This window comes from Urocitellus parryii, chromosome X (genome assembly GCF_045843805.1).
Source record: "Urocitellus parryii isolate mUroPar1 chromosome X, mUroPar1.hap1, whole genome shotgun sequence".
In the NCBI taxonomy this organism is placed as follows: domain Eukaryota; kingdom Metazoa; phylum Chordata; class Mammalia; order Rodentia; family Sciuridae; genus Urocitellus; species Urocitellus parryii.
Genome location: NC_135547.1, coordinates 78,693,122 through 78,707,894, shown reverse-complemented (window position 1 = coordinate 78,707,894; position 14,773 = coordinate 78,693,122). Strand labels below are relative to the sequence as shown.

The 14,773-nt window shown below is 46.7% G+C and overlaps 1 protein-coding gene across 1 annotated transcript in view; it reads right to left on the bottom strand.

The window, feature by feature from the left end:
- Slc16a2 (solute carrier family 16 member 2) overlaps positions 1 to 12,738 on the bottom strand; it is a 111,560-nt gene extending 98,822 nt beyond the window's left edge. Inside the window, exon 1 of the mRNA XM_026379697.2 lies at positions 12,151 to 12,738. Coding sequence (XP_026235482.1) covers positions 12,151 to 12,592 — 442 coding nt within the window. The 5' untranslated portion in view covers positions 12,593 to 12,738. The remainder of the gene's footprint in view (positions 1 to 12,150) is intronic.
- Positions 12,739 to 14,773: the final 2,035 nt, after the last annotated feature.

Sequence of the window (14,773 nt, the reverse complement as noted above, 5' to 3'; positions counted from 1 at the left end):
ACTTACAAACACATTTTCTCTTTGTTCCTCTTGATGGAATTCTCCAAGGAGATATAATAAGAGACCATGGGATAGTTACCTTTTCAGAAGTCATCTTTGCTTAGATCTGGGAGAATCTGCTTTCCTTTTTCATCAAAGAAGTTGTTCTCTTCTGTTCACCACCCGACCACTCCAAATCACCCTCATCAGGCACTTATTAGTAAATTCACAAGACCTCTTTGATTTACACAAACTTGGCCCAAGTATCTAGGGAAGTCCAACTTTCTCATTTCATAAATAGAGAAACTTGAGGTCCAGAAAGGGGGATGGGCTTGGTAAGGTCACAAAGACAGCCAGTAACACAGCCAGAACCAGAACCAGAACCAGAACCCAGATCTCCTGAATCCCAGTCCACAAGTGTTCTTTCTTTCCATGTTTTTTTTTTTTGAGCTAGGGAAAGCATTTTTCCTATCCCAGGCAGCAAAATTTAACTATGCCCAGATCCTCCTTTCCATGCCCCCCCATTCCCATGCCCCTGAACTTTGTGACTCCTAGTTGTGTTTCATCATACTATATGTACTGTTTTTTATCCTTAAACTTCAGGCTGCTACCAATTTAGGGGAAAAAATCTATACCCTAATAAATACAAATCATGTTGTCTTTTCATTTTCCAGGCCCCTTCAACATAGCACTTGATGTGACCAAGTGCTATGGTCACATTATGAGACATTATGGCACAATATGGGATTCAGCTATTTTATTTCATAACTGTCTCTGTTGCAAGGATCAACAAAAGCTAAGATGTAAACTACAATGTGCCACACACAAAGGGGATCAGTATCACTCAATAGACTTCTCTCTTCTGGGGTTCACAGGATCTGGAGGTCCATTTGGGATCCGGGGTGAGGGATTAAGAGCTGCTTCTAGTTATACTCTTCTCAGACCTCTTAGAAAAAAGTTCCTGGGCTGCTGACATGGAAGAGCAGGTGGTGTGGGCTGGGCAGGCTGTGCTACAAGCCATTTACAGGCATCTCATTCTGTGGCTCTATGCCCAGACATCCCCCCGCCCTGTGCCCTTCTCTCCAAATGTCCTTAGTATTTTTCTCTCCTTCTGCCCCTCCACCTCACCCCACCTGTTGGATAGGGCTTGATGGGGAACTGTGACTCACTGGGTTCCCAGAGGGCAAAGACCCAGAATCTGAGCAACAACCAAACTATCTAGTTTTCAATTCCTATCCCATCATTTCTCAATTTTCCACCCCATTTCAAATTCCAACTCGACCAGCAAGATTTGTGATTCCTCTGGTACTCACATACATCTCTCCTTTTCCATATCACCACATGAAAGCTGTAAAAAACTCAATTTAATACACTTAGCAGTGATCTATTGTTGTTTGGAATGTTATATCTTCTCAAAGAAATTATAAACTTCTTAAGGCCTTCTCTGGCTCATCCAATGTCAGCCCAGCACTTAATAGAACTGAACCTACATTAATTGAATTGGAGGGAGAAGGTATGGGGAGGACTTGTGAGCAGGGAGAGAGACTAACACTTACTGAACACTTAGTCGGAGCCAAGCTGAAAATTAAACATTTTACATGTGTCATCTCACTTAATCTCTACACCAGTAATAATACATGTTATTGTTACCCTTATTGTACGTATGAGAAAACTCAGACTCCAAGAAGTTAAAAACCTTGTCAAGTACAGCCATGTGGTAAGGCATCTATCTGAATGTAGTGCTGTTTGATTCTAAAGCCTATAGTCAAAGATGGATTAACAGATCAAATGTCCATTAGTAAGGTGTTGATTAAATAAATTATGATTAAATATGGCACAGTTATAAAAAAGAATGAGGGCTTTATATATTGGATTGTAACAATACCCAAGATAGATTTTGAAGTATAAAAAGCAAGGCAGAAGATAATGTGGATTACAGTCCACCATTTGTATTTTAAAAACAGGATATAGGGCTGGGGTTGTGGCTCAGTGGTAGAGTACTTGCCTAGCACATGTGAGGCACTGGGTTCAATCCTTAGAACCACATAAAAATAGATAAATAAAATAAAGATATTGTGTCCATCTATAACTAAAAAATTAAAACAAGATATATACATAGTTGCTTATATACATATGGAATATCTCTTAAAGGACACCAGATAACACTGGTGGGGAAGGAAACAGAGTCACTGGGAAACAGGAGTGGGAAAGACACTTTTCACCATTGTACCTTTTGAATTTTATTTCTATCTCTTTCCACATAGTAGTACCTGGGGATCAAATTGGGGAATGCTTAGTATGCCAGAAGTCCACCCCTGGAACCCATTTACTAACACTCTTAAAAACCAACCTCCACTACAAGCAGCTACCCACAATGTGATTAAGGTCACCTCTTTTCAGATCTCAGTTCTTTACCTGGAAGACAGGAACCAGAGAGAATAGGATTAGGTGATCTTTAAAATGTCTTTCAGCGCAGACATTTAAAAACCTGAAAATCAAGAGAGCCCTAGTGTATTTGAAATCTTAGTCTCAGAAAAGGGCTTGGAGATTTTGTTTTTGCTTTTTGCAACAAAAAAAGAAAAACGTTTCCATTCTGATTTGCCAACTAGTTGTACTTAATGGAGGCTCCTTAAGTGGCCATTGAAATGCTTGCTCAAAACTGCTATTGCAATCCTCCTTTGTGAAGTCCACAATCCTTCTGTGGCCTCTGTTCTCTGGGGCTATCCTGTTTAGAACACAAGGAAACTGGCCTACACCAAAACTGAGTACAAAGGAGCAAATCTCCTTCTATGCTTAATGTCCCCTGGCCCAGACCTTCTGACCCTAAATATCCCTTTCCTTCTTCCTTACTACCTGCAGGAGAAGAGAGGCTCTGTTAGAGACCCTCGGGAGGAAGTGACACCCTAACTCCACCCCACCATCCACCCCCCATCCTTAGCAATTGCTACTAAAAGAACTTAGTCCTTGACAAACTAGGGAGGTTTGTGAGCTCCTGCCAAGCACTGTAAATATTTCAACATGCCTTGTTTCCTTGAATGTATATGACCTGGGATCTGGCCCCTCCTCTCTCTCTCTCTCTCTCTCTGGGCTCTCAGAGAGCTGAGGAACAAAGAAAACACAGGCAGTCCTTAGCTACAGGACACCCGGGTCAAATTGCAGAAGAATACAAGGGGAGATGGGGAAGAGATGGAGTGGGGAGGAGGCGACAGATGGCGAGGAAACATTTAGAAACAAGTATGAATCCATTTCTAGGGGCTAGAAAAGTATAATAATAATAACAACCATTTCATTTCACAATTGACAAAGATCTTTCATATACACATAATCTCATTTGACCTTTTACAGTCCTATCAAAGTGATACTATTTGTCTCAGTTCATAAATGGGAATCCTAAAGCCCAGAAAGGTTATGTGACTTATTCAGGCTAAACAGCTAAGAAGTGACAGTTTCCCTTGCCCTTTTTGGACTCAAGGATTATGACCCTTTGCATAAAGATGCTGGGTAAAGTAAGATGGGTAGTTAGAAGATCATGTCCTGTATCATGAGATTGTCTATTTTTTGTTTACTAAATCCCTTCTTGGTCATTCCTTTTTATTTCTTAATTGTAATGATGTCCAGAGGCTATAGGAATGAAAAAACTCTGTAGCAGTCTCCCTTGGTAGCTCCCCCAACATCTTCACTATGTATTAGATGATGTCTAAAAGCAGGAGTTCTAAATTCATACTGTCTGGGTCCAAGCGCTGGGTCTGCTATTATTTGGCATATGAACTTGGACAAGATACATAACTCCCATGCCTCTCTTTGTCTACAAGATGAATGAAGTATGGTACCTACCCATAGGGTTGCTGAGAATTAAGATGGATTGGTACATGAAAGTGTTTAGTGCCTTACACATTTCATTGCTAAGTGTTAATTAAACATTGTTACTACTACTACAACTACTACTACTAGGGTGTTTGGTAGGAGTAAGAAACTAAATGTCAAAAAAATTTCATTTTGGAATGCACCAGAGGTAGCCATCACCAAGTTCAGTACTTCACATTTTTCTTCAGTATCAGGGAAGTCTTACAAGTCATCTCCATTCTTCTACCCAGTTCCCCTTGGGATTAGTGACAATCCAGCATGAGAGGCATGGGTCATGAACAGAAGAAGAGTTCTTTTGTTTGTGAGAAGCTCAGTGACCCAAACAAGTGGCTGAACCTGTGACCTCAATCTCATAGGCAACATGATCTTAGCAATTGTGTTAATTGACTGGGACACACACCACTCACCAGTTATACACACATACACACACATCTGGACACATGGGTACATGTGCATACCCTTCCAGCCTGGGTGAGAAGCTGGACAGTCAGATCCCAGGATAATCTAAGCAAAGAGTCTATGTGGGAACTGCTTATTTAACAACACTTACCTTCTCCTTTTCTCTTCAGCTGCACAGAGGCTGGAGAGCATCTGACCTGGGTGCTTCACTACCCCACTTTCTACCCTCCCTAAAGGCACTTCTGACTTAAGTTAGGTGCTTGAGTATCTATGTCCTCCCTTCAGTGACCCCTCTACAAGCAACTTTGTGGCCTTTTTGGCAAAAAGAAAGATGCTAGAGGCTTAAAATATAATGAACCAGAACCCTCCAAAGTTACCAAAACCAATCTGAAGCCGGGCATGGTGTTACACACCTGTAATCCCAGCAACTCAAAGGTGAAGGTAGGAGGATAGCAAGTTCAAGACCAGCCTGAGACTCTTAGCAAGACCCTAAGCAATTTAGTGAGACCCTGTCTCAATATAAAAAATAAAAAGGATTGGGAACATAGCTCAGTGGTTAAGCACCCCTGGATTCAATCCCTGGTACCAAGAAAAAAAATCTGAAATCTAGATGTTCCACTGGCCCAGGAGATGGGGGACAATGACAGTGAGGACTTGAAGATAAAGAGACTCAAGTGACCAAGACAATTTTTAAATACTACTGAGGACAAACCAGTTATAATACTATCTTCTGGGCAGGAGTCCTGTGGCTGTGAAAAGAGCTAGTATGGAAATGACAAAAAAAGGTTTATTTATTTTGTTTTATTTATTTGTTTGTTTTTTGGTACTGGGGATTGACCCCAGGGGCGTTTAACCACTGAGCCACATCCCCTGCCCTTTTTGTCTTTTATTTAGAGACAGGGTCTCTCTGAGTTGCTTAGGGCCCACTAAGTGTCTGAGGCTGGCTTTGACCTCGCCATCCCCCTGCCTCAGCCTCATGAGCTGCTAGGATTACAGGAGTGCACCACCATTCCTAGCTGACAAAAAGCTTTTATAGCAGTTATCTTACTGCAAATATCCAGAGCTAATGATTTCCATACTCTTGAGTACTCCACAGAAAGTCACCCTTCATTCAGAAAGTAGAGAGCAAAAGTGGAGAGAAAGGCAAAAGGGGAAGGGAAGTAGTGTTTGTGAGATCTATAGGGGTTGACCTGGGACTCCAGCTGGAGTTGGATCTGTTTGACATATAAACCCCAGATGTTCTTCTGAGTGGTAGAAAGAGAGGTAGGGGAACAGTATTGAGAGGAAAGAGGGTGGTACATCCAGCAAACATGATAAAAATGCACTGTAAAAATAAGAGAAGCTGAGAAAATATGTGGTGGTAAGCTAATTTCATACTTTGCTCTCAGCAACCCTGAAACTGGAGCAAAGTAGAGCGAAAAGAGGGCAAGACTACCAGGGTGAAGAGGCTGCACTCCCTCAAAGCACCTAAACATGCCACATTCCCCACTCACAAGTAGATGCCAAGTGATTTTACATTAGCCACAGCACCCACCTTCAGAGCAAGTGGTTACATGACCCTAGGTTTGCTAGTCCTCTGTCATCTCTGAAACCAGAGAGGTCTGGGGTGCGCCTAAACCCTCTTCCCAGAAACTTTTGAATACTATGAGGGATGAAGAATAGGGAAAGATGAAAATAGAAAGAAACTTTCAATAAATGTTTCCCAATCCCATGTGGAGTAGAAAATGGGTCTAGGTCAAGAGGTACAATCCAGGCTGCCCATATTCTATCATTCTCACCTAGCAAGTCTCCCAGGCTGGGTCCTTTACACTAGTCCTGCAGAACCTTCTTTAGAAGCCCCTGTTACATTAAACCTGACCCACAGACAGATGGAATAGTCATAATCTGTGTGTGAATGTGTGTGTGAGTGTGTGTGTGTGTGTTAAGAACAAAACCCTTTCTCTAAGATTTATTCATTCAATTCCAGGTAAAACAGCTTCTTTCAACACAGTAAATCCCACCTCATCATTCACATAATCTGAAAGAGTAAATGATTCTTTCTTTTTAAAATGCAACAAAGCAAAAAGATGCTGGTAGGAAAAACAGTGCATCCTCCTGGAAAACTGGACTGCTCCAAATGTTGTGAGCATCTTTTATGTACTTCTGCCACTGTCAACAGTTCAGCTGCTTGTTTACTCTTCATGGGGCTGGAGGAAATATTGTCAATGACAACAAAATGTAAATCTAAAGAAAATTAGTGAGCTCTGTGCATGCTACTTCCTTAGGCATACTTTCAGCTAAGCTGAAGCTGAAGTTGACCAGGGATTGTGGACACCCAAGAGGGCCTTCTCTAAGATCACAAGCACCAGCCCTCCCCTCCCCCACCACAGTGGGATCCAGGCAGCAGCCCTGAGCCAGCTATAAAGACGCCCTGTGCTGTCTGAACCCCTCTACAGGGAACCTCTGTATCACATTTAGGAATCTTGGTTTACTCTTCTAGCCTGCAGTAACAGCAAACCAAGGTCACACTGACCATGCATTTCTGAGAAATGAGAGCAAGCTGTGGGAAACTAAATTTCAGAAGAGGAGTCCAAACTGAGACCTGAGGAAATACTTATAGTTTATATTTTTAAAGAAGAAATTCAAATGCTGAGAAACAGGAACATACAGACCCATCCTGCTAGTCCAAAGCAGGCCAAGTGGAGGGATTTCTCTTGGAGGCCCAGCTTTCTGTTGAGCAAGGCACTGTGGGAGATGCAGCCATATGCTCAGAGTTGTCCTGATATACTCAATAAAAAGGAATGGGTCTTTTTTTTAATTGGTTCTTTGTAGTTATACATGACAATAGAATTCATTTTGATATAATTATACAAGCATGGAATATATCTTATTCTAATTAGGACCGGATTCTTGTGGATGTACACAATGGTGGGATTTGCTACAGTGTATTCATATATATTCATCGGAAAATTATTTCAGATTCATTCCACTGTCTTTCCTTTTCCTATTCCCCCTCCCTTCCCTTCATTTCCCTTTGTCCAGTTTACTAAATATCTATTCTTCCCCTCTCCCCCTTTATTGTGGGTTAGCTTCCATACATCAATGAAAATGAACCATATCCATATGCATGGGAAAATGATATCTAAATGGCTTTTCCTTGCTTTCCTAATCTCCTCCCAATCCTTCCTCCTCCATTCAGGAAGATTTACAAATTTTCATTTGCCTGAACGAGTCAACATTTATGGTAGTTAAGTAGTAAAGAATAAGATATCACACAATTCTAGAAGGATAGATGGAAAAGCTAGAAAATTCATATAGTCAAATCTTTTCATTTACAGATAGATAAACTGAGATATTGAGAGGTAGAATGCCTACTCAAAGTCACTGAACAGTTAGGGGCACAAGTTATCTAACTCCTAGTCACTGACTAGCTGATATCACTGAGATTGCCAGCTTCTTGGGGGTCCATATTTAGCCTGAAGTCTTCCTTTTTTAAGATTTAGAATAAGCATTTGAGGCCACTGCTCAGTGAGCCAGGGATACAGCCTCAACCAGTTAACCCAGCTCAAACAAGCATTCTCTTATTTGGCTTCCAAACACCCCAACCTCTCTTTCTCATCCTTTACAATGAATCAAGGTTGTAGTATGGGATCTAGTTTTCTTGGAGAGGAGGCAGGGGAATAACTCAAAAGATGTTTGGCTGATGGCCCTGTGACCTGAAGTTCCACAGTAGGCTCTGAGTCAACACGATCTAGCTCTGCTGGACAGTAGCCTTCAGCCAAAGTCAAAAGATTGGTGGATTTGAGATAGGGTTGTGGCTCAGAGGTAGAACGCTCACCTAGCATGTGTGAGGCACTGGGTTTGATCCTCAGCACCACATAAAAATAAAATAAAGATATTGTGTCCACCTATAACTAAATAATAAATAAATAAATATTTTTAAAAATATTTTTTTAAAAAGATTGGCAGATTTGTTCAAATGATACCTTAATCCCAAAGTCAGCAATGAAAACCCCTAAGATGAGGAAGACAAAGATAGCCTCCTCTGCTTTAGCCCCACCCATCTTGAGTACTCTGAGTTCACCTGAAGACAGAGTGGACCCTTCTTTTCCATGCCTAGAAAATTCAGTCTCCATCAGAGTGATCCAGCAGCTTGAGTAGTGAAGCTTCTTGACCATTTTCCCTTTCCCTAATAGTGAGAACCTTACTCTACCCCCACTCAGGAGCTTGCAAGGGCCATGCTTATAAACTGCCCAATGCCGGGCACAGTGGTGCATGCCTATAATCCCAGCAGCTCTGGAGGCTGAGACAGGAGGAGGATCGAGAGTTGAAAGCCATCCTCAGCAAAAAACAAGATGCTAAGCAACTCAGTAAGACACTGTCTCTAAAAAAAAAAAAAAAATAGAGCTGGGGATGTGGTTCAATAGTCAAATGCCCCCCAAAAGAACTGCCCAATTAAAAAAAAACCGCTTCTCATCATATTTTACCAGTCAGTACTAGACTCACAGTTGAGGTGGAAAATACAGAGTAATGGGTTTACTCTGGAGCACTTTCAAAAAAACTTTGGTTTGGATCCAATGTTAGCAACTTTGTCTTGTTCTGCCTTATCCTGAGCCGCCAACCCTAAACCTACCCCCATTTAGAATTTTGATAGTAAGCTAAGGCCTGCAACCTATGCCACCTTGCTCCTCTTTCTCTAAAAGCCTCACTTATCATCCCAGGAAACCATTCTGGGCCTATAGTTTCTACAGATTGACTGGTTGCCTCCTATCCTGTCTGTGGCTTGATCTGGGTTGGAGAACTCCTAAATTTCCCCACAGTCTCTACAAAAGTATAGACACATTTCTCACCTGATCTCTACTGCTTCTTCCCTAAACCAGACCATGGTTACCTGCCTCACTTTCAAAAACCTTTTGCCTGCCAGTCCTCCCAGGCCTAGAACCCAGGAAAAGTTGGCTCTGCCTCTAAACAGGTGAAGAGAGGACACTACATATACTTCTGTTGACACTACAGAACCATGCACATCATAGAGTCCACAAAGATTGTACATTGTATGCTCTAGTATGTCCTGAATTCCACTTCCCTCCTACCTCCTGTGGCCTTTGCCCATGTCCAAAGGCCCCCTAAGGCAGAGTTATTCCCCAAACATCAAAACTACCTTTCTCTGGGATTCTCTCACATCTGTAGAATCTTAGATCCACAAAACCAATCAGGACAGCTTTAGCGTTGTGATGATGTTAAGCCTAAACAAAAACAATCTGGATTATGAAGTGCCTCCAAATAGTAATTCATAGATGTTTAGAGATGGAAGTCATGTTAGACATTAATAGAAATGGACCATGCATCAACCTCCTGGAGCGACCCCCATAATGGCTATTGGGCAAATACTGGCTGATAAAAATGATAGCAAACTTCTATTTGGCTTTGTGTCCTTTTGGGACACCAAGGCTGTAGCACAGGTGGCCAGGACAGTTTGAGTAAATTGCAGACAGTATGTTCAGGCAGAGACATTTGGAATCTCAGGATCTAAATGGTGGCTTGAAAAAGCTGAGGAGATGAAGAAAGGTAGTGCTGAGAATGAGATTTTCTGGAATGTAGTAGGGTGTTCCTGACTTTTCCAAAATAAAAACTGAGGTGTTCCTGAGAGGCTCTTGTATCAAAAATAACTTTGGTGAATTCAAGATACACCACAGCAAGGACCCAATCCAAAGTACTCTGAGACCCTGGGGACATACCAAATTCCTTTCTGTCGCTTCCTGACCTATTACTCTCCATAATTTAAGCTAGTAACCTCAATTCCTCAGTGGACTTGGTCTGTGTCAGAATACACACTAGCCACACCTCTGCATAGACCACTGCACCACCGCCCCCCTCCAGCTGCCATGAGGTCTTGACCGGAAAGTCCCAGCCAGCCCTCCCCCTGAGTCCCCTATGATCACCTACTTTGAAGTCTGTTCCCCAGCAGTGAACCTCTTCCTGGTAAAATAGTGGTTTTTCCAAGTTTTATTACACACTCCTAAGGCCCCAGCTCTAGGCCTGCTCACACCACATAAATGCCAGGGCCTAGCTTCAGTCCAGCCTCTGCTGCTTCTCTTCAAGTTGCACTCAAACTTTGCCACTAATCCCCAAGACCAACAGTCTGCTCTCAATCACAGGGCAACATTCAGGAGGTCCCTCCACCCATCTACCCACACGCACCCCCCAATAACCTAGGCAACAGCCTGAGGTCCTACCCTGGCTGCCTTCCTAAGAGCCCCTGAACTACATCAAAGCAAAAAATAAAAAATAAAAAAGGTGGTCCCAGGGATGAGTGTGGCTGTGACCTTCCCCCTAGAAGTTGTTCCACATAGGCCAGGGACCCCCTCCATTCCAGCATCAGGTGACCTGGGTAGTGCTGAGATTGTCCTTGATAGCTACTGACATAGACTCAGACTTTCTTCAAGAGGGACCTGCACACTGTAGCTATGCCAGTGAGTCACAAGGTTTGGGGCACCAAAAGCCCCAAAGCCCCTTCTGCCAGGGCAGTCTAAAGAAGCTGCAAACTAAAAACACAAGTTCTCAGTTGAGGGCATTGAGAGAAGCTCTCCAAGGGGAATCCACAGGTGGATGCCCCAGAATTCAAGGTTTCTATGTTCACTTAATAGTCTCCAAGCCCCCTCAGATGGTAGCAGAAGTACATGCTGGGAATTGGCAAGAACAGAGAAAGCCTCAGCTCCAAACCAACACTGAAAATCCACATTTTCCAAGCTGCAAACTTGAGGTGGTGGCATATATAGAGTTGTCCTGGAGCCACCAGAGGAAGTGAAACTTAGGGGGTATTCCAAGCCCCCGACTCATGGGAGACATCTCACAAAAACTGCCTAAAGGGCTTCTCCGGCAAAGCAGATGGCTCCTTTGATGTTCCAAGCTCACAGGCGGCCACAGTGTGAGGATCCTGCACCAGCTTTGCAGCCAGTGGCCTGGAGAGAAAGGGCTATGCCCCCAACCCTGCCAATCTTAGGGAAGGAGACCAAGTCAGCCCCAAGTCACAGCGGGAGTGGCAGGGTCAGTATTCTGGCTTCAGACCGAAAAGGGCACCCTCCCCACCCCCGCCATAGCAAGAGGCATGGGGTTGGGGTGAAGGGGCATGGCTGAAGTTGGGGGTGGTGCGAAGTGAACCACAGGGCCCAGCCTGCCGGCGCCTCAAGCCTCAAGCCTCAAGCCTCACGCCTCTCTGGCAGGAGACCGCCTCCCTGCCAACTTTGGGGCTCAACTCAAAGGACACCGAAATCCGCTCGTTCCCCCAGGGCTGCTTGGGATGGCCGTGGTCTGGCTGGGCCGTAACCACGGCAGGCAGAAACGCGTACACACCCCCAATCGTACTCCCTCTCTCCTCCCTCCCTTTCTCTCCTACAGACACACGCCTTCCATGTGTTTGACTCTGAGCAAAGAGTCACCAGGCTTCCCGAAGTGTTTTTGACAGAAAACACCTCCGCTCTTCCAAAGGAACAAGGGCTGCTGTGGAGATTCGTGGTATCGTGCTTCTCTCCCACCTCCCAATTCTCTCCACCCCACCTCCCAATTCTCTCTAGTCTTCATGCCTTCGCCCCCTCTGCCCCCCAAAATTCCTGCAAATATTTTCTTCCAGCATACATGGGCAAAGTACTTTGAAAGGTGAGTCTGGATTTGTCCCAGGGCAAAAAAAGTTCATTGCTTGCTTGTGATCAATGAATGTCCCAGTTCCCACTCCCAGGACGTCTTGCACCTAGTCTCCACAGCTGAGGCTGCCCAGAGCCCAGCAACCCGCGTCTCAGCAGGGCCATGGGCAGAACAAGGGAAGGAGTAGCAGCGGCGCTTTGGAGGGGCGCCTCGTACCAGGAGGTATGGAGGTGGAAGCAGGAGTAGATACTCTTGCCTAGAATGCCAAGTGGGGTGCATGGGGCTACTCACCTGCTTGGAACTCCACCTGGCGATTTTTCTCTTTTTCCTCCTCTAGCAGCATGGAGTAGAGGATCCCGACGGAGTTATGGATGCCGAAGATGGAGCCGTTGCACCAGGTGGCAGCGAATACCACCATCCAGCCAAAGCCGCCTTCGGGAGGCTGGAAGCCACGCGCGGTGCCTCGAGTCTCCACTGTGGGCGTGGGCTCGGGTTCGTGCACCGGCTCCGGCTCAAACTCCAGCTCCGGCAGGGGTGCGGGGTCCGGTAGGGGCTGGGGCTCTGGTTGGGGCTCGGGCTGGGGCTCGGGCGGAGGCACGGGCACGGGCTCGGGCTCGGGCTCGGGCTCAGGCTCGGGCTCCGGCTCCGGACTACCCACCGGCTCCTGCTGTTCCTGGTCTGTCTCCTGCCAGGGCCCCTTGGCTTCCTCGCTCGCTGGGATTTGCTTCGCCATCGCGGCCGGGGGACTGTGGCTGCTCGGGCCGGAGGAGCCTCTGTGTGGCTGGTACTTGTTTCTACTGCTGCTGCTCCGAGCACTGCTGCTGCCACTGCCTCTGCCTCCTCCTCCTCGAGGCTCCGCGCCCCAGCTGGCCAGCCCGTCCCGCGACAGACGGTCCCTCGAGCCCTCTCCTCCTCCTCCGCCCCCGTCCAACCCCCCTCCTCCTCTCCCCATGTCATCTCTCTCTCCTCCCCCTCCTCCTCCCCCCACCTCTTCCTCCCTCAACAGGCAGCCGCTACAGCCTCGCTCTTCTCCCCAGCCCTTCCTCCTCCTCTTACTCGCCTACCTACTCTAGCCGTCGCCGCTTCTCCTAAACTCCCCTTCCAAACTACTGAATCCTGTTCTCCTTGTCCAGATGCCCAGTAGAGGAAGAATTTTAAAAGGGAAAGAAAAAAAAAAGAGCACAAACTATTCTGCTTCTCTGCCCTCTTCTCCCCTCAGGCTCCAGAACCCGCATTGATCAACCCCGAGTCTCCCAGAGAAGACCCTGCCAGCCCTTCCCTCTCCCTCACAAGCAGCCTGCAATTGGGGTGCCTGGGGAGCCCAAGACGACAACTAGCCCGTGAGGGACCCCACCCTGCCTTCAGGAGTCCCTGTGTCCCCAGTTGGGCTTGAGGGGGCGACCCAGAGGGGACAGCCTGGGCTTCGGACAGAGGGTGGGCACAATCTTCTCGAGCCCCGGGTCTTGGCCCCCCACTGACCTACACGCACCCCACCCCCCGTATCCCCCTACCCCCGCCCTTCCCGGCAAATCCCTGGCGGGGCCGAAAGAGGAGGAGGCGGCTCCGCAACGAGGCCCGCCCCTCCGGGCAGTCAATCAGGGCTTTGTTTGCGCCAACCTGGAGCCCAGAGGAGCCGCAGAGGGCCGGGTCTGGGCCGGGCCAGGGCAGAGTCTGGGCTAGGGGCCGGGCCAGGAAGGGAGGGAGGTGTAGTGGCACTAGAGGGGGCCGGGCCCAGGCCAAGGCGGGAGTCGGAGCTCGGTTCGGGCTCCTCCTGGCTCTCTCTGTCCCAGACTGTGGAGCGAGAAGTCGGAGCCGGGTTAAGCCGCCAGTTTGGGCTAAGCCTGCCCCGCCCCCGACATCCCGGCTATGCTGGTCCCTTGGGCCTCGGCCTCCGTTTTTCGGTTGCTCGGGACTGCGCGAAGCCGCAAGAGTAGGGATGCCTTCCTAGTACCCACTGCCCCCTTCCAAGGCCCACCTCGGGCACACAGAAGTGGGAGTCCCGCTGAATGTCCTGTATTCGGGTCCCAGCTTTAAGACGGTAAGGGAGAGTTTGCACCCCAAAGAGCGCATAGATCCCAAAAGTGGGTAAGGAGATCTATACTGCAAGTGGCAGGGCTCCCAGCCTGGTAATTTCGGAAAACCACCTCCCCTAAGGGTCTGTGCATTGAATACACTGAACATGCGGCCACGGTATTATTACCAAGCCACTGGGCTCCCCATGAGCAGGAGATCGAGCTCCAAGCCCTTTTTACCCCTTATCTCATTAACCCTCCTGCTAGGTGAAAGATTGCTCTCAAAATGGAAATGCAGCCCAGGTGCCTCAGGTGCTTAATGACTGCCAATATACACAGTCATTAAGCACCTGAGGGCAGGCGGAGCTGGATGAGAAGGTAGAGACTTCCTGAGGGGCTTAGGGTGCCAGGAGAGGAAACAGCCAAATTCACAAAGCACCTGCGGTGCCACTCAACATTGCGTGATAGACTATAAAGAGCGTCTCTTATTGCCCTGAGAGAAGTATTATCACCTGCTTTTTGCAGACCCCAAACTGAAGTTTAACAGAGGTCAAGGCATTTATCAGCCTAAGGTCATGAGGCAAGTCAAAGACAAGCCAGAATTCAAGGAAGGTCTCCATAAGGCAATGCCTCCTGATGCCTCTCTAGTCCTTCACCACAAGAGTTTAGAACTTGGCCTCCAAGGAAGGACACAGAGGAAGGAAGGCATGATCTGGCTGAGAAACTCGGTAGTAGGTTTAGGGAGAAGGTGGTATCCACCATAAACCTTGAATATTGAGTAGGATTTTAACAGGCTGGGTGGGAGTGGCCCCCTGCTTCAGAGCATGCCCTGAACTCAAAACACAGAAACACAGAAGGACTAGAGGAAAATGAAAGCTAATCAGGCCAAAAAGTTAATATGT